The 24,216-nt window shown below is 43.8% G+C and overlaps 1 protein-coding gene across 4 annotated transcripts in view; it reads left to right on the forward strand.

Annotated features, from left to right (window-relative positions):
• Nucleotides 1-24,216, forward strand: part of LOC141139440 (uncharacterized) — a 74,068-nt gene that overhangs the window by 36,507 nt on the left and 13,345 nt on the right. For all 4 annotated transcript variants that reach the window (XM_073625516.1, XM_073625517.1, XM_073625518.1 and 1 more), the window contains 2 exons: nucleotides 9,561-9,643; nucleotides 23,640-23,748. In XM_073625516.1, the coding sequence (XP_073481617.1) occupies nucleotides 9,561-9,643; nucleotides 23,640-23,748 (192 nt within the window). The remainder of the gene's footprint in view (nucleotides 1-9,560; nucleotides 9,644-23,639; nucleotides 23,749-24,216) is intronic.

The raw sequence follows: 24,216 nt of genomic DNA on the forward strand, positions 1-24,216 counted from the left end.
CTGCATATACGAAGGAAGAGATTCCCAGCTCCAGCTCACTTAGGTCCCGGCCTACATGGGCACAACTGCTAAAATTGTATGGGACCTGGCATACCCACTGCTGAAGAAAGGTTACCACATATACCTGAATAACTTCTACACCAGCCTGCCCCTTTTCAAACACCTATATCTCGCAGAAACCCTGGCCTGCGGAACCTCCAGAAAGGATAGGAAGGGCTTCCCACAAGCCATAGTGAATAAAAAACTGCAAAGGGGAGAAAGAGCAACTTTGAGATGCAACGAAGTGCTGGCCTTGAGGGGAGAAGGATACCAGGAATGTGTACATGATGTTCACCATCCATGATGACACTACAATTGAAGTTCAGAGAAGACGAGGTCCCATTGAAAAGCCAACATGTGAACAAGATTATAATCTCTACATGGGGGTGGATTTCAACGACCAAATGCTTCAGCCCTATTTGTCAATAAGGAGGTCCCGTTTCTGGTACAAGAAAGTAGCAATCTATTAAATTAATTTGGCCATTTATAATGCCTACATAATTCACACCAAATTCATGGAAAGCCCTGCCCACTTCCTAAAATTCATTGAAGAAGTTGTCACATCTACCAACAAAGACCCCCTCAGAAAACCTTCGCTCTGATGCTGTTAGCGGACTTCATGAGCGCCACTTCCCGGACAACAATCCACCATCTGAAGCAGGCCGAAGACGCCAAAAAAGATGTTGAGTATGCAGCAAAAGAGGATTTTCGAAGAGATACCAGCTACCATTGTCCCCAGTGTCCCTCCAAACCTGACCTTTGCATTTGTGAATGCTTCCGACTGTATCACACATCCCTAAAATGTTAGCCCATATTCTTAACCATTTCCCCATTTTCATCATCTGTGCTGACCGTTTCCCATGCATCCTCAAATAACCATGCCTCTACCTTCCACGTGAACTGACCCTGGCCTGTATTTTGACTATGCCTCTGCCTACCGTTTGGACTGCGTCCACATGAACTGACCCTGGCCTGTTTTATCAACCACGCTTCTGCCCACTGCTTGGACTGCTTGCACGTGAACTGACCCTGGCCTGTTTTATGGACTATGCTTTTGCCTTCCGCTTGGACTGATCTGTTGCCCAGCTACTGTAGTACACAGGGGTCTCACATGTGAGGGGCTCCAGAAATGTTTTTCCGGATGGAGAAAACAGTTTTTTTTGTTGTCTCCGGGTTTCGTAATTAGGGTCTGGAGTCCGGAGGCTTCATAGAGATTTGGTTGGGTAAAGCCTCTACCCCTGTGCCCCTGTGAACAGGTCTTACCTGATTGCAGCCCTCAGCCTGTTGCTGACTTACTGCCATCATGCCTCTAAACTATGGAAATAATTAGCTGTAGCAAAAGGCAGTATGTTTATGAAGGTCTGGAGAGCGGTACAATAATGAGTGCAGGTGGGTAACGGTGTACCAGGACCAATATTATGGCTGTGCTGGCTGCCTCTGCCTGGACAATTTTTATGGACAAATGCTTTGGCTGACTTTGGCTGATTTGTGCTGACGATATGCTTGTGGTGTCTAATATATAGACAATATTCCTGCCTGCTGCCTGGATAATTACTATTGTTGTCGCTAAGCACATCCCTGCCTGCTGCCTGGACCAATTCTCTCTTTAGTAGTGTGGACACTACTAAAACCACAGGTAATACTTTTTTTTACCCTTTCCTCAATAGAATTTATTTTGGAGTGTAATTTTTGGTATGTAAATGCTATGTGTTAGAAATATGAAGGGCCTTCAAAAATGATAGGTTGTCAGGAAATTAGATGTGTAATTTATGCTTGTAGAATGCCTGAAGGTGCTACTTCAATGGTGGGCCTCTATATGTGGTCAGGCTGTGTAAAAGACTCACACATGTGGTATCGCCATACTCAGGAGTAGCAGAATGTATTTTTTTATTTATAACACAAAAAATAAAAAACTCACTAGTGATTAAATACCACCAAATGAAAGCTCTATTTGTGTGAAAGAATGATGCAAATTACATTTGGGTACAATGTTGCATGATTGAGTAACTGTCATTCAAAGTGTGAGCACGCTGAAAGCTGAAAATTGGTCTGGGCAGGAAGGGGGTGAATGTGCCCTGTAGGCAAGTGATTAAAGGGCTTGTAAACCCTCCCAGTTTTTCACCTCAATGCATTCTATGCATTGAGGTGAAAAACTTTTTGTAGTGCACCAGCCCCCCAGTTTTACTCACCTGAGCCCATTTGTTTCCACGGCGGAGACGCGCACACCCTCTCTGGCCGGTGTCTCTGCTCTTGATTGGATAGATTGATAGCAGCGCAGCCATTGGCTCCCACTGCTGTCAATCAAATCTAATGATGCAGGCACCAGGGGGGCGGTGCCGAGTCTTGCTGTCTGTGTCTATGGATGCAGTAGCAGGACAGGGGAGCGTATTCGCACGGGTGCCCTGAAGGAGAGCGCTTCTCAGACGGGTCACTTGATGCTGGGAGGAGCCAGGAGCGCCACAGAGGGACCCCAGAAGAGGAAGATCAGGGCCACTCAAAACCAACTGCATAGAGGAGGTAAGTATAACATGTTTGTTATATTAAAACAAAAAAAAAGGGAACCTTTACCCTTTAAGGCTGTCAGTAGATCGGCCTCTACAAACTTGGCAGTGCCTAGAAATGGAGTGCAACTGAGCATGTGCAGAGCAGGGTGAAACAGTATTACTGGATTGTAAACAGTATAGGCGCTTATTTTGCTATACCTGCAAAAGGGGCCGGGCTGAAGTGATCTAGCAGGACTTCATTTACTAACTAAAGTCCCACTTTAATGTGTATAAGTATGTAAACAAGTCTCCAAAAGTTGCCAGTACATCAATGGGTTCTTTAGTAAAAATGGCTTATTGAATTCAGAAAAAAAAAGAAAAAATGGCGGACTGCATAATGCTAAAATAAAGAGCTCTATTTATTAAAGAATGTACTGATGTGCTGGCAGCTTCTGGGAGACTTGGACTTTGAAAACGGCGCCATCTGTTTTTTCATCTCAAACACTCGCTGGGGTGACTCTATAATTAATTAGTGTCAAAATAGACACCAGTCAGCAAAGGCTAACTCTGGACTAACCATCCGTAATGTTTGCAATTTGCCAGATAGGACTAAACTTACCAGTCACTATTGTAAGTGGTCTTAAAGAGTAACTTCACTTCCCCATCCCCCTGACTTCTATAGCTGGGTTGTGCACAATAAACATACTTGCACACTCAACAATCTAGTGAGTTCTCTAGGGGTAGGCTGTTTCAGTGCAGAGCACCCAGTCCCATGCTGCCTATTTCTTCTGATGTGATCAGGGAGGTAAGCTGTCTCTTATTTTCACAGCACATCATCAAGGGGAAATCTGAAGAAAACATGGAGACACAGACAAACTCCCCTTAAGAAAGCCCTCCCTCTGACGATGTAGTGCAAAACATGCAATGTAGAGTATCCCATGACCCCATGGTCTCCAGGGATGCAGGACATGGGGATCTCAGGAGGCTGCAGAAAATGAATATGTCATTCTCGCCTTGGAAACAAAAAAAAAAAAATACAATGGAGGAAAGTGGATGGGGATGATGAAAGTCCACTTTCCTGCCAGCTTTCTATGCAGTCACATATTTTTTTTTCTTTTATCAGTAGACCTCAGTTTACATATTAAGTGTCTGTTAGGCACCAGGTCAAACACTTCAGCAAAATCCAAATATACCACATCCACAGTGAACACAGTCCAACGTTCTACTCAGTTATTCCTGAAGGGAGAGTATATTTGTTTGACATCTGTCTTTCATAAATCCTTTCTGGCTGTCAAATGGTGATACTATTTTCTATTGCATATATTTTTGTATGTGGTTTGTTAAATATCCCTCTTTCCTATAATAGAAGATTTACTGGCATATAGTTACCGGGTTAAGGACCTTAATCTCTTTTAAAATATAAACATGCCACATTGGCCTTAGCTTTTTGGTATCTTGCCAGACATTAAAGAGCCTCTAAAAACATGAAGAGCTTTAAAATAACTAAGCTTATCTCTTTGAGGTCTTGTGGGTGTTCAGGACAAGCCATGTTGTTACAAGTGAATGCTGGCTGTTGGAAGTAAAAGAGGTTGATTAGAGATGTACCTGTAAATACAGTTTAGCACATTTGTGAAGCAGAGGATAGTTTCTAAAATACACTTTTGGGATGTGAGTGTACCTGTTGGAATATTTGTTAAATTGGCCTGCCAACAATATTTCTATGCAGTGTGGTCAGAGAGGTAATTTGGTGGGATTTTATAGGCGCCAAGCAAGTAATTTTAGACGAACATCAAGATAAAAAGTATAAATGACATTTTATTGAACATTAACAGAGTTTTAAAAATTATGCTGGCTATGCATAATATAGAACCAACAGCGATACATATGTACATCACTAGTGCAGGCAGGGGTTAAAGTATTTTTCAATGTGACACGTCTTCCCTTGTATGTGTCACTTCCTTTTTGTGAAGGTTATATATATATGGAGGGTCTGCCTCTTGGTGCATTCCGGCATGGGAAGAGAGTTGAGAGCATCTCAGTAACTATGTAGCGATTCTACCAGCAGCGTCACCCTTTAATGGGACTGGATTATGGGTAACCACACAGTTGGACTCCGAGCATTGACTAACCTGATTTCTGGTACAAGCAGTTCCACTGGAGGAGGGGGCAGCACGGCCAACTGAATGTAAAGAACTGTTCTGTATGTGACAGTGTTATGTCTACCTCTGTATTCAGGATTTCAACGAGAAGTTGTCTGGTCCTGTTTACTAAGTAAGGAGAGTCAAATTGACGATAAGTGTATTCTTGGTATATCCCAAGGATTGGGGAGTTAGGAGCATAAGCCATGGTTAACCCTCGTGGGTTAGGAGTACAAAGCCCCGTACACACGATCGGACGTTCCGATAACAAAACCGTGGATTTTTTGTTCGAAGGGTGTTGGCTCCAACTTGTCTTGCATACACACAGTCACACAAATGTTGGCCAACAATTACGAATGTAGTGACGTACAAGACGTACGTGATGTCTCCTTTATGAACGCTAGTTTTACAAGACCGAACACTTCTGGCTCGTACTTGATTCCGAGCATGCGTGGACTTTTGTTGCGACGGACTTGTGTACACACGATCGGAAAGTCCGACAACAAACCTTTGTTGGTGGAAAATTTGAGAACCTGCTAGTCAACATTTGTTGGCAGAAAGTCGGACAACAAATGTCCGATGGAGCATACACACAGTCAGACTTACTGCCAACAAGCTCACATCCAACATTTCCCGTCGGAAAATCCGATCGTGTGTCTGCGGCATAAGAATGAATATTTTAGTGTAACTTTAGGCAGAAAATTACGTCCTTCCAGATGACTTCAGGCTGGCCCCTTTTGAGGGCATAGCTATGTAAAACATTAAAAATAAGTGTCTATACTGTTTAAAATACGGTAATACACTGTCTCTCCCTGTTCTGCACATGCTCAGTTGCTCTCCATTTTTAGGTACTGCCGAGTTAGTAGAAGCCAATCTGCTGACTGCCTTAAAGGGTAAGTTCACCTTTGTACACTTTTTTTTTCCAGCTCCCCTATGCACCAATATAGCATTCATGTACTTTTTTTGCAAAAATATCAAAGCTTTCCATTAAATCTACAGTCATTTACTTTTCTTGTCTTAATCCACGTTTCCATTAGTAATGTCTTACTTTCTTACAGACTTTAGGTCATGGCACAGGAAGGAGTTGACCAGCTGACCTCATTAGCACACACCCTGCATCATCTACCCTCCTATTCCCAGGTGCACATTTTTTAACTGAAATGCAATCAATCAGTGATCACCCTTCTCACTAAATATACAATCAGATTGCAAAGTGTGTGGCCATCTTTATACAAGTACATAGGAGGGAGTGGACAGAAATACTCAGCTGTCAAGTCCCGCTCACATCTCTGCATAGCGGGAACTCGTATTCCCACATGCACTTTTTTTTTTTTAGCGAGGGCAGCCCATCCATGTGAATGGGCTGCCCTACACACAGCAATCACCCCAAAGAAGCTTCAGAAATTTTATTTAGAGTGGAGCTTGGTGCTTTTTTTAGTGCAATTTTTGGTGCATCGCATTTCTGAAATGCACAGATGTGAACGGAGCCTCGTTGTTCTTGTGTTACAGCAATAATTTCACTTACAGGCCCCATTCACATCTAGCTTAGTGGGAGCGCACATTTTGTGGCTCGTTTTTCCTATGACACGCATAGGGCAGCCCATTGATTTCAATTGACTGCAATACATGTGATTAATTGGACATTTTGGCGTTTTGTTGGTTTGCATGTTTTTTACTGTGCGTTTTGCAGCATTTGCCCCTTGTTTTTTCACATGGCAAAATGTGCGTTTGCTTCTGTGTTTGGTGTGCCCTTAACAATTAATGGCACTGAAAGCGCAACTAGTAATTTTAGGTAAATATAAAGATGGCCATACACTATGCAATCTGATTGTATATTGTGTATTTAGTGAGAAGGGTGATCACAGATTGATTGCATGTCATTTAAAAAATGTGCACCTGGGAATGGGAGGGTGAATGATGCAGGGTGTGCACTAATGAGGTCAGCTAGTCAACTCCTTCCTGTGCCATGACCTAAAGTCTGTAAGGAAGAAGACATTACTAATGGAAACATGGATTAGGAAAAGAAAAGTAAGTGCCTGTAGATTTAATGTAACAAGTATTCGGCGCAAACATTAACAGCAAAATTCCAATCATGTGAATATATACATAAATGAACTCTAGTAAATCAAAGCAGGGATGTGAAACATAGGGTCCGTACTATAACACACCAGATTAAAATAATGGGAATAGTGTGAGTAGTCCACACTCACGGCAGCCTTCCGATGAGAATGAAAGCCATAATCCTGAAAGCACTGTAAGACAAGGAAGAGGAGGCGCCTCTGGGTGCAGACTTTAAAACAATTTATTAAAAAAGCAACAGCAAGGTTTGTACTCACATTTTAGGAGAAGGTAATAAGCATGGATAGTCCCAAAACAATCATAAGGATCCGTGGAGTCATCGCTCTCAGCTTCAGATATGCAGCATTTTCTCTGTACAATCCCAAAGTGCTAGCTGTAAGCCGGCTGGCAACGGGGAGAAACAAGGAAAACGAGGCTTAGTAGCAAACAATATCCGGGCGAGTGCCGATGACGTCACACGATGTTCGACGCGTTTCTTGAGCTGGCTCACCGTTAGTCACGTGACGGCTGTGCTCCTTTGTCAAGCTGCTTGTCTTACTGTAGATTTAATGGAAAGCTTTGATATTTTTGCAAAAAAAAGTACATGAATGCTATATTGGTGCATAGGGGAGCTGGAATTTAGAAAAAAAGTGTACAGAGGTGAACTTACCCTTTAAAGCAGAATTAAACTCTCTTATCCTTTACAGCTAAGGAAGCTGCCTCTGTTTGAACTGCAACTGCCATGGTGCTGCACATGTAATCAGTTATGATACCAGCCATTTGATGGTTTGACAGTTTGGTTGAGGACACAATCAAATGTGTTTGCATTTCCAGGATTCCAGGAATGTAACTGTTTTTTGAAACCAGTAAATTAATGGGTTTAGTTCTGCTTTATGATTTACTGCTGGGGCTTTGGGCTTTAGCAAAATGGCAGCCTCCAGTAAGAAGTAACAGTAGCAATGCTGGAGGCAAGTTACAGCACACACTAATTTTGGTAGCATTATTATTAATGTGGAATGTACATTCCTTGTTAAAGAACATTATATTTTACCAAGTTGTTGTGGGTAAAGTTCCACTTTAAAGTTAACCTTTATATTTAAAGCGGAACTAAACCCATCGATTTAACAGCTTCAAAAAACAATTACATTCCTGGCACATGCCAGGAAGGTAACTGTCACATTGGTTGTGCGCTCAACCAAACTGTCAAACTATCAAATGGCTGGTGTCATAACTGATCACATGTGCACCATGGCAGCTGAAGATCAAATAGAGGCCAATATGGCAGCTTCCTTGGCTGAAAATGATAAAAAGGTCCAGTTTAAAGTGACTGTAAGGGTTTTTTTTTTAAATAACAAACATATCATACTTACCTCCACTGTGCAACTCGTTTTGCACAGAGTGGCCCCGAACCTTGTCTTCCGGGGTCCCCCGGCGGCTCTCGCGGCTCCTCTCCACATCAGTTAACCCCATAGGAGAAGCGCTCTCTCCCGGGGGGTTACCTTGCGGGCACGCTCCAGAGTCCAGCATTCTGCGCCTATAGCCGCTGAATGTATGAATTGGCCCCGCCCCCATGTCATTGGATTTGATGGACAGCAACGGGAGCCAATGGCTGCGCTGCTTTCAATCTATCCAATCAAGAGCCAAGAATCCCAGGCTGAGAGACAGCGTGTCCCTGCGGGGTCAAGTTCCAGGGTTCAGGTAAGTAAAATGCATTAAGGGTGCATTAAGGTGAAAAAAACACGAAGGTTTACAACTCCTTTAAGGAGTGAACAGTGAGAAGGAGAAGCAAGTAGGTGAGAGTGAAAGCGGTTGTGGTGGCTGGTAAAGAAGGTTCTGGTAGTGAGGAGCAGCTACATACTTCACACACCTCTCTAAGCGGCAGAGTCTTCATATTGCAGCCTGATGCGGTACAGAACTGGAAGGGAATATGTCTGTAAGCTATGACGTGCAAGGCTCTGCAAGATGAGGTGGCTTCCCTCTATCTCCCTACAGGCTGAATACAGTAATGATATAGTGTGATGAGTCAAGTCAAGCTGGTGGAGACAAGTGGGTGCTTTGTACTACTTGCTCAAAATGACTTTGAAGTTGTTGGGACAGGCAGGAATAGATCATGTCTCCAGCTGAGGAGAGATGTGGTCATTATGAATGCGAGTGTGGGGCTCTGAAGTATAATGCAGCCTCTGGCCTAACAGTGTCACCAATTAACACTGAAGTTAAATTAATGGTGTACTGTAATGGCTTGTAATACTCCGTGACCCAAAATAAAAGGGTATGTGCTGCTCAAGTCAGAGGTATAGTCTGAGGGCAACCGCAGTGAGTGCTGGTTAGGATGGGAGCCCCCCCCCCCCCGGCTTCAAGCTTCAATATGGCAGACAAATGTCCGTGAACCACACATCATAGAGCAGACCAGTGTAGAAGGATGCTTTCTAGATGGGTCTGCTCTATGATGTGCAGTTTACAGACATTTTTTCTGCTATATTGTAATACTCCCCGTTAGCCCCGGCGGGGGGGGGGGGGTAAATCCTGCTAACAAATTCAAGTATGCAATACAGATAACACCTGGAGTTCAGCTTTAATATTATTAAAATGTATTTTAACATTTCATCATGAAGCTAGAATTTCTTTAAAAAAAATATCAAGGGAATGAAAAAAAGTCTAAATTCTGTTCTATATTGTGTACAGAACACCCCCCCCCCCCCCCCGAAATCCCATTTATTTTCCTCTAAACTGGAGCTTTGCTTACATTTACTTAATTATCCTAATTAAGCATCAAAGAGCACCTAACTATATGTTCATGCCCTTACTTATCTGTATCTCATATATGTGTGCAATACTTTTTTAGCTTATCCCTGGGATAAATTCAGCCTCAAATCGATGCCTGTCAACTTGAAGAACTTTGAAAAGCTGGATGCCCATGCTGTGCAGGCAAGTAAAACTGGCTGTTCACTAATATGATACATAATTCTGCTTTCTGTAGTGGCTGTCATTCTTATTTGTATTATGCCAGCAAGCTATATATCTATATGTTATACCAGAAATGCAATGCTAAGTGGCAAGTGAAAACATTTCACTGCTCAGTTACACTGACTGACTGACATAATAGCTGTACTGCAAGAATAGAGTATACAAAGGTAGAGTAACTCATCAGATTTATAGGTATATAGTGCCTTGAAAAAGTATTCACACCCCTTTAAATTTTCCACATTTTGTCATGTTACAACCAAAAATGTACATTTATTTTATTGGGATTTTATGTGATAGACCAACACAAAGTGACACATTGTGAAGTGGAAGGTGTTCAGCCCCCTGAGTCAATACTTTGTAGAACCACCTTTCTCTGCAATTACAGCTGCAAGTCTTTTTTGGCATGTCTCTACCAGCTTTGCTGTGCAAAATAGCTCAAGCTCTGTCAGACTGGATGGAGAATGTCTGTGAACAGCAATTTTCAAGTCTTGCCACAGATTCTCAATTGGATTTAGGTCTGGACTCTGTCTGAGCCATTTTGACACATGAATATGCTTGGATCTAAACCATTCCATTGTCAGCTCTGGCTGTATGTTTAGGGTCGTTGTCCTGCTGGAAGGTGAACCTCTGCCCCAGTCTCAAGTCTTTTGTAGACTCTAACAGGACTCTGACCAGCTTCCCTGTCCCTGCTGAAGATAAGCATCCCCACAACATGTTGCTGCCACCACCATGTTTCACGGTGGAAATGGTGTGTTCAGGGTGATGTGCAGTGTTAGTTTTCTGGCACAAATAGCAGTTTGCTTTTAGACCAAATAGTTCAATTTTGGTCTCATCTGACCACAGCACCTTCTTCCACATGTTTGCTGTGTCCCCCACATGGCTTCTCCCAAACTGCAAACAGGACTTCTTATGGCTTTCTTTCAACAATGGCTTTCTTCTTGCCACTCTTCCATAAAGGCCAGATTTGTGGCGTGAACGATTAATAGTTTTCCTGTGGACAGATTCTCCCACCTGAGCTGTGGATCTCTGCAGCTTCTCCAGAGTTACCATGGGCCTCTTGGCTGCTTCTCTGATTAATGCTCTCCTTGCCTGGCCTGTCAGTTTAGGTGGACAGCCATGTCTTGGTAGGTTTGCAGTTGTGCCATAATCTTTCCATTTTCAGATAATGAATTGAACAGTGCTCCGTGAGATGTTCAAAGCTTGAGATTTATTTTACAACCCAACCCTGCTTTAGACCTCTCCACAACTTTATCCCTGACCTGTCTGATGTGTTCCTTGGCCTTCATGATGCTGTTTGTTCACAAAGGTTCTCTAACAAACCGCTGTGGGCTTCACAGAACAGCTGTATTTATACTGAGATTAAATTACACACAGGTAAACTCTATTTACTAATTAGGCAATCGGTTCCACTAGATTTTAGAGTAAAGGGGCTGAATACAAATGCACGCCACACTTTTCTGATATTTATGTGTAAAAAAAAAATTGAAAAACGTTTATCATTTTCCTTCTACTTCACAATTACAGCATGTGCCACTTTGTGTTGGTCTATCACATAAAATCCCAATCAAGGGGTATGAATACCTTTTCAAGGCACTATACATCCTATAGGATCACCTAGGCAAACTAATCACTTCGGTGCAGAAAATATTCCAATACCAGAGTCACATATGACAATTAATATCAGAGACTGTCAATTATAATATAAAACTTTTTATATAACTAGTAATCTGTATGAGCAGAGTTTGTTCTGTAAAGGATTGTTTATGGCAGTGGGACAACAATCTTGGTTTTGAAAACATTCCTAGCATTGCCAGAAGTCTATAGCAGGGGTCCATTTTTTATTAAAGTGTAAAAAGCCATTGGGACTAAGGTTGGTCATACATGGTTCAGATTTTTTTCAGCTGAATGAAAAAAAAACTGAACTGATTCCCCCATCTATGCATTTGAGATGGATGGGGAAATCCTCTCTGCTGCGCTATTGTATTCTGACAGCAGGGAGACTCACCTGCTATCAGAATACACAGGATCAGCACTGCAGCCACCGATCAAGCAGCTTTTATCCAACAGAGCGGTTGAGCAGATTAGAAGTTGATCGGTAGATCACAATTAGGGATGAGCCAAACACCCCCCGGTTCGGTTCGCATCCAGAACATGTGAACGGACAGAAAGTTTGCACGAACATTCAAACACCGTTAAAGTCTATGGGACTCGAACGTGAGAAATCAAAAGTGCGAATTTTAAAGGCCAATATGCAAGTTATTGTCCTAAAAAGTTTGGGGATCCGGGTCCTGCCCCAGGGGACATGTATCAATGCAAAAGAAAGTTTTAAAAATGGACGTTTTTTCGGGAGCAGTGATTTTAATGATGCTTCAAGTGAAAAAATAAAAGTGAAATATTCCTTTAAATATCATACCTGGGGGGGTGTCTATAGTATGCCTGTAAAGTGGCGCGTGTTTCCCGTGTTTAGAACAGTCCCTGCACAAAATGACATTTCTAAAGGAATAAAAGTCAATTAAAACTGCTTGCGGCTGTAATGTAATGTCGGGTCCCGGCAATATGGATGAAAATTATTGAGAAAAACGGCATGGGTACCCCCCACCCCCCAGTCCATTACCAGGCCCTTTGGCTCTTGTATGAATATTAAGGGGAACCCTGCACCCAAATTAAAAAATGAAAAAGTTTGGGGCCCCCAGGCCCTATATACTCTGTACAGCAGTATACAGGCGGTCCAAACAAGACAGGGACTGTAGGTTTGTTCTTAAGTTGAATCTGTTTGTAATTTGGAACAGGTTGCATTTTTAAGTGTAGCTCCATCCAAAAAATCTATTTTTAAGATTTTTGGATAACAACGGGAAGGGTTATCATCACCCCTGTAACATTTGGTTTGCTGTCTGTGCCCCACCCCCTATTTCACCTCACTTTCTGTCCCAATGACACCCAATGACAATTGGATTTTGAAAATTTGGGGTTTTTAGGGAAACAAGGATTGGTGATGAAGCATCAGTGGAGACACCTTTTTCCCATATTAACTCTTACAGGAGAGAATTTCCCTTCCTAGGGGTAGATTTCCTCTCACTTCCTGTCTCCCTCAGTTTGTAAGTAGGAGTCATTTGTAAGTCGGATGTTTGAAAGTAGTGGACCGCCTGTATATACTATACGGCCTGCCCTATATACTCTGCAGAAATTTGGGCCTTAGGTGTTGGTGGTACCAGAACACTGTAAGCCCTCACAGTTACTCTTGGTGGACGCTGGAATGTGCCCTGCTGTGAAATATTATATTAAGAATAGTAATTACATACCCCTGTTGAACAGGGGCAGAAAAATTGGGCATCAGCATAGGCAGTCTTCAGGGGATCTCACATTCATAAAAAATGAATTGGTTACATCTGCATCAGGTGCTTGGTAGCTGGTGATCCAAGACTGATTCATTTTTATGAAGTTGAGCCGATCAACCGAGTCTGTGGACAGGTGCACTCTGTGATTGGTTACAAAGCCTCCAGCAGCACTGAATGTGTGTTTGGATAGTACGCTGGATGCAGGACAGGCCAGTAGCTGAATTGCATACTGTGCAAGCTCTGGCCAGTGATCCATCCTCAAGACCCAGTAACCCAGTGGATTTTCGGTTGGAGAGGTCTCCAAGGCTGATCTTGCCCTAGGGTATTCCTGCACATGTAAATCAGACGCTGGCGATGGTTGCTGGAACCGATCAGACCTTGGGGCTGCGGACTAAAAAATTGTTTGAACGCATCGGTCAGACGGCCACCTTCTCCACCGCTCCTTCTGTGACTGACTGAAGCCTCAGCAACACGTTGTCCAGGAGGACCAGGAAATTGTAACCTCCCAGGCTCTGGAGACGCATTGCACAAACCTTTCTGCAAGGGCTCCTGAAGATGTTTCATTTTCTGCTCCCTCTGTGAAGGCTGGATAAGTTCCGCAACCTTACCCTTGTAACATGAATCAAAAAGGGTTGCCAGCCAGTACTGATCCCTCTCCTTGACACCATGAATCCGAGGGTCCTTTCGCAGGCTTTGCAGGATCAGGGAGGCCATGCAGCATAGGTTTGCTAAGGCATTCGGTCCGGAGTCCTCTGGGTCACTAAGGACGACATGATCCGCAGCCACCTCCTCCCAGCCACGTACAAGTCCATGGGTTTCTGGGGACTGAAAACGATCCCTTGAAGACTGCTGCTGAGTGCCAGGCTCCACCTCCATGCTGACACAATCCTCCTCCTCCTCCTATGTGATAGTCGGGCCTGCAGGAATTCTGTTTGGATAAAGGGGGCCTTGAGAGGTAAGGAAGTCCTCCTCTTCCTCCCTCTGTTCTGCCTCAAGTGCCCTGTCCATTATTCCACGCAGCGTGTGCTCCAACAGGAAGACAAGAGGGACAGTATCACTGATGCATGCACTGTCACTGCTCACCATCCTTGTGGCCTCCTCAAATGGTGACAGGACAGTGCATGCATCCTTGATCATTAGCCACTGGCGTGGTGAAAAAATTCCAAGTTCCCCTGACCCTGTCCTGGTGCCATACTCGCACAGGTACTCATTGATGGCCCTCTGCTGCGTGTGCAGCCGCTGCAGCATTGCCAACGTTGAGTTTCACCTGGTGGGCATGTCACAGATGAGGCGGTTCTTAGGCAGGTTGCATTCCTTTTGAAGGTCAGCCAGCCAAGCACTGGCATTATATGACCAGCGGAAATGCCCACAGACTCTCCTGGCCTGCCTCAGGAGATCCTGTAAGCCCGGGTACCTGCACAAGAACCGCTGCACCACCAAATTAAGGAGGGGAGCCAAACAGGGAACATGGGTCAAGTGTCCCTGTCGGAGAGGAGGTTGGTGCCATTGTTGCAAACCACCATTCCTGCCTGAAGCTGGCATGGCGTCAACCACCTCTGAACCTGCACCTGCAGAGTTGCCGGAATCTCTGCCCCAGTTGGCTCCTGTCCCCTAAGCAGACCAACTCAACCACCGCATGTCATCTTTTTGCCTGAGTGCTTGAGTAGCCCCTAGAACATCTACGGAGCACCGCTTGTTCTGAGGACAAATCTGCACAGAAAGGGGCCATAGAGCAAGAAGAGGAGGGTGTGGAGGAGAGAGGTGTGGCAGAATCACCACTACCAGCATTTTGGAGGCGTGGTGGCGGAACAAGCTCTAACATTACTGCACCTTGTCCTGCATCCCTCCCAGCTGCCAACAAGGTTCCAAGTGCGCCGTGAAAGAAAGGTAACGTCCCTGTCCATGCCTGCTGGACCATGAGTCAGCGGTATTATGCACCTTACCGCCCTGTCCAACGAGGCCAAGACATTGCCTTCCACATGCCGGTAGAGAGCCTGAATTCTACACCTTCATTCCCCTCAGTGCAGATTTCTGAGAGGACTGAAGGTATAGTGGGGTTGGAGATCCCAGCTGATGAGGAGCAAGGAGAGGTCCGCCTTGTTCTTTGGTGTGGGTCTTTTAAGTACTGTTGCCAAAGGACTGCATGGGAGCTTGACATATGTCTGGTCAAGCATGTGGTGCCCAAGCAGCTGCTGTTTTGGCCACGCTTGATACGCTTCAGACATATGTTGCAAACAGCAATGGTGTGATCTGCTGCACACATCTCAAAAAAGGCCAACACCAAAGAACTTTTGAAAAAACGTGCGGAGTCAGCAGCGCCCTGCACATGCGGAGCTCTGCGGTATGATGCAGTCAGTTGGCTGTCCTTAAGCTGGCCCCTGGAGGGCATCCTGCCTTGTTGGAGATGTGCCTCCTCCTCCTCTCAGGCACCCACGTAGAGTCAGTGACCTCATCATCCCCTCCCTCCTCGGCACTGGAGCAAATCTGGCAGTATGCTGCAGCTGGGGGAACATGACTGCCAGTTTCTTGTCCTTCTTGGGCACTCCCTCTCTCTGGGCTCACATTACTGCCTTCATCCTCAACCCGGGTACCATCATCAGAGCCTTCAAAATGCTGCGCATCCTCCTGCAGCATGTACCCCACACTTTGGTCGAACAGTTGGGGGGACTTCTCAGGAAATGATGGTGGGGCTAGGGAAGGAATGACTGATGCCATTGAGCCGATGGAATAGGCCGCTTAGGCAGCTGCATTGGCAACCAAACTTCTCTGAGCCTGGGTAACAGAGGATGAGGATGGCTTTGCGATCCACTCTACCAACTCTTCTGCATGTTGTGGCTCAACACGGCCAGCTGTCCAAAAAAAGGACAAGCCTGCCCCACGGCCACGTGCTGAGGATGCACCGTGTCCATGACCAGCACTGTTGGCTTTAGACATAGAGCCTGCTTGCCCTCTTTTAGTGGTCTGTGAGCGTCTGCCTTTCCTTGGTGGCCTTCCAGACATGCTGTAAAATTGGATTAGCACTGCAGATCACTGAATCACCTGCCTGGCCTGCCTGCCTGAAAGTGTCTTTGAATACGTACACCAGGAATGGCCTATAGTCAAGTATAGGCTTGTCTAGACTAGAATGCAGTGGATATATATGCAGGAGACGGTATATATATATATATATATATATATATATATATATATATATATATATTATGCACTGCAGATCACTGAAGCACCTGCTTGCCTGAAAGTGTATTTGAAAACGTACACCAGGAACTACCTGCAGTCAAATATAGGCTTAGCTAGACTAGAATGCAGTGGATATATATATATATATATATATATATATATATATATATATATGTTGGAGACTGTATATATATTTAATGCACTGCAGATCACTGAATCACTTGCCTGCAGCAGAATTTTTTATGTGACCTTGGCCAGATCTGTGCCTTGCCACAATTCTGTCTCTGAGCTCTTCAGGCAGTTCATTTAACCTCACGATTCTCATTTGCTCTGAAATGCACTGTGAGCTGTAAGGTTTTATATAGACAGGTGTGTGGCTTTCCTAATCAAGTCCAATCAGTATAATCAAACACAGCTGGACTCAAATGAAGGTGTAGAACCATCTCAAGGATGATCAGAAGAAATGGACAGCACCTGAGTTAAATATATGAGTGTCACAGCAAAGGGTCCGAATACTTAGGACCAGGTGATATTTCAGTTTTTCTTTTTTTAAAAATCTGCAAAAATGTCAACAATTCTGTGTTTTTCTGTCAATATGGGGTGCTGTGTGTATATTAACCACTTGCCGACCGCCTCACGTCTATATACGTGAGCAGAGCGGCACGGGCAGGCAAAATCACGTACCTGGTACGTGATTGCCTTCCCGCGGGCGGGGTGTCCGATCGGACCCCCCCCGGTGCCATCGGCAGTCGGCATTTGGTTGGGAGCGATGAGAGACGAGGGGGAGACCATCCGATCGTGGCCCCCCCCTCGCGATCGCTCCCAGCCAATGAGAAACATCCCCTGCCTCTGTATAGTACACAGAGGCAGAGGATGTGATGTCATCTCTCCTCGGCTCGGCAGTTTCCGTTCCAGCGCCGAGGAGAGAAGACATGTAAGTGCACCAACACTCACACACAACACAGTAGAACATGCCAGGCACACTAAACACCCCCGATCGCCCCCCGATCACCCCCCCCAGTCACAAACTGACACCAAGCAGGTTTTTTTTTTTTTTTCCTGATTACTGCATAGTGTCAGTTTGTGACAGTTAGCAGTGGTAGGACAGTTAGTATTACCCCCCTGTAGGTCTAGGGTACCCCCCTAACCCCCCCTAATAAAGTTTTAACCCCTTGATCACCCCCTGTCACCAGTGTCGCTAAGCGATCATTTTTCTGATCGCTGTATTAGTGTCACTGGTGACGCTAGTTAGGAACGTAAATATTTAGGTTCGCTGTCAGTGTTTTATAGCTAAAGGGACCCCCATATACTACCTAATAAATGTTTTAACCCCTTGATGGCCCCCTAGTTAACCCTTTCACCACTGATCACCGTATAACTGTTACAGGTGACGCTGGTTAGTTCGTTTATTTTTTATAGTGTCAGGGCACCCGCCGTTTATTACCGAATAAAGGTTTAGCCCCCTGATCGCCCGGCGGTGATATGCGTCGCCCCAGGCAGCGTCAGATTAGCGCCAGTACCGCGAACACCCACGCACGCACCGTACACGCACCGTACACCTCCCTTAGTGGTATAGTATCTGAACGCATCAATATCTGATCCGATCAGATCTATACTAGCGTCTCCAGCAGTTTAGGGTTCCCAAAAACGCAGTGTTAGCGGGATCAGCCCAGATACCTGCTAGCACTTGCGTTTTTCCCCTCCGCCCGGCCCGGCCCAGCCCACCCAAGTGCAGTATCGATCGATCACTGTCACTTACAAAACACTAAACGCATAACTGCAGCGTTCGCAGAGTCAGGCCTGATCCCTGCGATCGCTAACAGTTTTTTTGGTAGCATTTTGGTGAACTGGCAAGCACCAGCCCCAGGCAGCATCAGATTAGCGCCAGTACCGCTAACACCCACACACGCAGCATACACCTCCCTTAGTGGTATAGTATCTGATCCGATCAGATCTATACTAGCGTCCCCAGCAGTTTAGGGCTCCCAAAAACGCAGTGTTAGTGGGATCAGCCCAGATACCTGCTAGCACCTACGTTTTGCCCCTCCGCCCGGCCCAGCCCAGCCCAGCCCACCCAAGTGCAGTATCGATCGATCACTGTCACTTTTTTTTGTAGCGTTTTGGTGAACTGGCAAGCACCAGCGGCCTAGTACACCCCGGTCGTGGTCATACCAGCACTGCAGTAACACTTGGTGACGTGGCGAGTCCCATAAGTGCAGTTCAAGCTGGTGAGGTGGCAAGCACAAGTAGTGTCCCGCTGCCACCAAAAAGACAAACACAGGCCTGTCGTGCCCATAATGCCCTTCCTGCTGCATTCGCCAATCCTAATTGGGAACCCACCGCTTCTGCAGCGCCCGTAATTTCCCCATTCACATCCCCAACCAAATGCAGTCGGCTGCATGAGAGGCATTTTCTTTATGTCCTCCCGCGTACCCCTACCCAACGAACCCCCCCAAAAAAGATGTTGTGTCTGCAGCAAGCGCGGATATAGGCATGACACCCGCTATTATTGTCCCTCCTGTCCTGACAATCCTGGTTTTTGCATTGGTGAATGTTTTGAACGCTACCATTCACTAGTTGAGTATTAGCGTAGGGTACAGCATTGCACAGACTAGGCACACTTTCACAGGGTCTCCCAAGATGCCATCGCATTTTGAGAGACCCGAACCTGGAACCGGTTACAGTTATAAAAGTTACAGTTACAAAAAAAGTGTAAAAAAAAAAAAAAACACAAACAAAAATAAAAAAAAATAGTTGTCGTTTCATTGTTCTCTCTCTCTCTATTGTTCTGCTCTTTTTTACTGTATTCTGTTCTGCAATGTTTTATTGTTATTATGTTTTATCATGTTTGCTTTTCAGGTATGCAATTTTTTATACTTTACCGTTTACTGTGCTTTATTGTTAACCATTTTTTTGTCTTCAGGTACGCCATTCACGACTTTGAGTGGTTATACCAGAATGATGCCTGCAGGTTTAGGTATCATCTTGGTATCATTCTTTTTAGCCAGCGGTCGGCTTTCATGTAAAAGCAATCCTAGTGGCTAATTAGCCTCTAGACTGCTTTTACAAGCAGTGGGAGGGAATGCCCCCCCCCACCGTCTTCCGTGTTTTTCTCTGGCTCTCCTGTCTCAACAGGGAACCTGAGAATGCAGCCGGCGATTCAGCCAGCTGACCATAGAGCTGATCAGAGACCAGAGTGGCTCCAAACATCTCTATGGCCTAAGAAACCGGAAGCTACGAGCATTTTATGACTTAGATTTCGCCGGATGTAAACAGCGCCATTGGGAAATTGGGGAAGCATTTTATCACACCGATCTTGGTGTGGTCAGATGCTTTGAGGGCAGAGGAGAGATCTAGGGTCTAATATACCCCAATTTTTTCAAAAAAGAGTACCTGTCACTACCTATTGCTATCATAGGGGATATTTGCATTCCCTGAGATAACAATAAAAATGATTTAAAAAAAAAAAATGAAAGGAACAGTTTAAAAATAAGATAAAAAAGCAAAAAAATAATAAAGAAAAAAAAAAAAAAAAAAAAAAAAGCACCCCTGCCCCCCCTGCTCTCGCGCTAAGGCGAACGCAAGCGTCGGTCTGGCGTCAAATGTAAACAGCAATTGCACCATGCATGTGAGGTATCACCGCGAAGGTCAGATCGAGGGCAGTAATTTTTGCAGTAGACCTCCTCTGTAAATCTAAAGTGGTAACCTGTAAAGGCTTTTAAAGGCTTTTAAAAATGTATTAATTTTGTTGCCACTGCACGTTTGTGCGCAATTTTAAAGCATGTCATGTTTGGTATCCATGTACTCTGCCTAAGATCATCTTTTTTATTTCATCAAACATTTGGGCAATATAGTGTGTTATAGTGCATTAAAATTTAAAAAAGTGTGTTTTTTCCACAAAAAATGCGTTTGAAAAATCGCTGCGCAATTACTGTGTGAAAAAAAAAATGAAACACCCACCATTTTAATCTGTAGGGCATTTGCTTTAAAATAATATATAATGTTTGGGGGTTCAAAGTAATTTTCTTGCAAAAAAAAATAATTTTTTCATGTAATCAAAAAGTGTCAGAAAGGGCTTTGTCTTCAAGTGGTTAGAAGAGTGGGTGATGTGTGACATAAGCTTCTAAATGTTGTGCATAAAATGCCAGGACAGTTCAAACCCCCCCAAATGACCCCATTTTGGAAAGTAGACACCCCAAGCTATTTGCTGAGGGTCATGTCGAGTCCATGGAATATTTTATATTGTGACACAAGTTGCGGGAAAGAGACAAATTTTTTTTTTTTTTGCACAAAGTTGTCACTAAATGTTATATTGCTCAAACATGCCATGGGAATATGTGAAATTACACCCCAAAATACATTCTGTTGCTTCTCCTGAGTACGGGGATACCACATGTGTGGGACTTTTTGGGAGCCTAGCCGCGCACGGGACCCCAAAAACCAAGCACCGCCTTCAGGCTTTCTAAGGGCGTAAATTTTTGATTTCACTCTTCACTGCCTATCACAGTTTCGGAGGCCATGGAATGCCCAGGTGGCACAAAACCCCCCCAAATGACCCAATTTTGGAAAGTAGACACCCCAAGCTATTTGCTGAGAGGTATAGTGAGTATTTTGCAGACCTCACTTTTTGTCACAAAGTTTTGAAAATTGAAAAAAGAAAAAAAAAAAATTTTTTTTCTGGTCTTTCTTCATTTTCAAAAACAAATGAGGGCTGCAAAATACTCACCATGCCTCTCAGCAAATAGCTTGGGGTGTCTACTTTCCAAAATGGGGTCATTTGGGGGGGGTTTGTGCCATCTGGGCATTTTATGGCCTTCAAAACTGTGATAGGTAGTGAGGAGTGAAATCAAAAATGCATGCCCTTAGAAATCCTGAAGGTGGTGCTGGGTTTTCGGGGCCCCGTACGCGGCTAGGCTCCCAAAAAGTGCCACACATGTGGTATCCCCGTACTCAGGAGAAGCAGCTGAATGTATTTTGGGGTGCAATTCCACATATGCCCATGGCCTGTGTGAGCAATATATCATTTAGTGACAACTTTTTGTAAATTTTTTTTTTTTTTTTTTTGTCATTATTCAGTCACTTGGGACAAAAAAAATAAATATTCAATGGGCTCAACATGCCTCTCAGCAATTTCCTTGGGGTGTCTACTTTCCAAAATGGGGTCATTTGGGGGGGGTTTGTACTGCCCTGCCATTTTAGCACCTCAAGAAATGACATAGGCAGTCATAAACTAAAAGCTGTGTAAATTCCAGAAAATGTACCCTAGTTTGTAGACGCTATAACTTTTGCGCAAACCAATAAATATACGCTTATTGACATTTTTTTTACCAAAGACATGTGGCCGAATACATTTTGGCCTAAATGTATGACTAAAATTTAGTTTATTGAATTTTTTTTATAACAAAAAGTAGAAAATATCATTTTTTTTCAAAATTTTCGGTCTTTTTCCGTTTATAGCGCAAAAAATAAAAACTGCAGAGATGATCAAATACCATCAAAAGAAAGCTCTATTTGTGGGAAGAAAAGGACGCAAATTTCGTTTGGGTACAGCATTGCATGACCGCGCAATTAGCAGTTAAAGCGACGCAGTGCCGAATTGTAAAAAGTGCTCTGGTCAGGAAGGGGGTAAATCCTTCCGGGGCTGAAGTGGTTAATGAGGGAAAAAAACTAACTTAAATGATTTTAGCAAATGGCTGCATGCAATATAACAAAGAGTGGAAAATTTAAGGGGGTCTGAGTACTTTCCGTCCCCACTGTGTATGTGTATATATATATATATATATATACAAAGCCGGGATGTGTGTGTGTGTAATATATATGTAGCAGAATCAGGGGATTAAGTCCATGCCCCACACTATATAAGGCCGCCTGCACGTCGGCCCTGTGTAGTGTGTTGCTGGCGTTAGATTGAGCAGGCAGTCCATTCCTGGTGTACTGTTTCTAATCTACTTCAGGCAGTCAGGTGATTCAGTTAGCTGCAGTGTATTTAATATATATATATATATATATATATTTTACACACAGTCAGACTGGTATATTATATATATATATATATATATATATATACTAAATACACCGCAGCTAACTGAATCAACTACCTGCAGTGAGATCTAGCTACACAGGATACAGTGTGTATATATATATATATATATATATATATATATATATATATATATATATACACCAGTCTGACTGTGTGTAAAATATATATATATTAAATACACTGCAGCTAACTGAACTACGACGACACACTACACAGGGCCGACGTGCAGGCGGCCTTATATAGTGTGGGGCGTTGACTTAACCCCCTGAGCCATAATTGGCCAAAGGCACCCTGCCTTTGGCCAATTATGGCTCCCTTTGCTGACTGCGCTGTGATTGGTCAAAGCATGCGGGTCATAGTGCATGCTTGGCCAATCATCAGCCAGCAATGCACTGTGATACGCAGTGCATTATGGGCCGTGACGCACCGCTCGAATTTGGCGCAAATGCCCCATAATGTTCAATCTTCGTCGAATGATCAAACAGCCGATGTTCCACTCGACCAGAAAGCTCATCCCTAATCACAATTGTAAATCACACATCTGCCCCATTGTCTAACCAGGAAGATGGTTCCATTATTTCCTGGTTAAATTTTACAGTTTCCCATGTACCCTTTCTAATTGGACTATAAATGAGAAATGTAATGAGAGTTGACCTGAAAAAAGGAGTATCACTTGATTAAGATATGTGACTCACAATACTGTCCGAACAGCAAGAAAAAGGTTCATATAGTTGTTTTTTACATCCATATCACATGGGTTGCATCCAAGTTAGAATACTGTCCTCAATGTATTTTGTTAGCATCTTAATTTTTTACTTTGAAGATGATTTACAGGTATAGCAAATTTTACACAGGGAAATTGGTCCAGCTGGAAACAATGTAAGTATGTATGTGTCATACCTGTGGGTCCCTGTGGAAGCTGGAAAAAACACTGTAGTAGCTCTCATTATTAAAATGATCTCCACTAGCTTCCGGGTCCTGAGTGGCTGCCCTGCTGTATTGTCCAGGGGGCCATACAGGGAATTGTTTGCATTTTCGCCAGATTGGATAAGAGGGGGTGCAGCGGTGATGTCACAATCTCCACCTCATCCAATTCATTGATAAAATGGAAAGTGTTTTCTGCATGGTTCCCCGGCGGCGAGCTCCTGGGTTCAGTAGGCAGCAGTTCAGCTGCATGGCACAGAACCTAGAAGGTAGTGGCAATCACTGTAGTAGCAGTGCCTACTACAGTGATTTACGCATTAGTAATGTGAACCTGTGAACATAAAGCATGCATTTCTTTGTAATAAAAGCTGCAGCTTAGCAAACATGACATTACAGGCTGTACCAGTCAAAAATTTAGCCATGTAGCGCCACCACAACGTGCTAGTCACTTGACATGACACTATGTCCATACTTTCAGGTGGGCACAACAAGTACAGTAGAAGAACTGGTGAGAACCCTACTAAAGCTGGCTCGTACGGACGTGGAGAAAGTCAGAGCCATCTGGATGTGGGTCTGTCACCACATAGGTGAGAAAAAGCCCATGAACCATAGAAAGGTTTGTAGCAGAATCTTTAACTCTGAATGAACATTACAATATACCACATTCTCTTTTCTCCTTTTTTTTTTTTCTTTTTGTCAATGGAACCCTATTAAAAAAGTTCACTTTTGGTGGACTTTTAGAAGAAAAGCCAGGTATACATTGCTGTTACAGTGTTTTTTTCTTCAGCAATGTGCTTTGACAAGGGGTGAGGCTTCATATCAAGCACTCAGATTGGAGGTAGTTATCAGTGGCACAGTTGATTTTGTTTAACTAATGTTAAAGCACAACTGTACTTTTAGTTTTCTGACAAATTAAATACAAAATCTAACAATGAGGGAGATGCCCAATTATAATTGTCATGGCAAGTAGGAAAAATTTGATATATGAGGCAAAGACCCCACCATCCAAATACCTTAGAAAAAACATTGGGCAATTTAATGTCAGCCTAAATCCA

Source organism: Aquarana catesbeiana, linkage group LG04, assembly GCF_042186555.1.
Source record: "Aquarana catesbeiana isolate 2022-GZ linkage group LG04, ASM4218655v1, whole genome shotgun sequence".
Classification (NCBI taxonomy): Eukaryota; Metazoa; Chordata; class Amphibia; order Anura; family Ranidae; genus Aquarana; species Aquarana catesbeiana.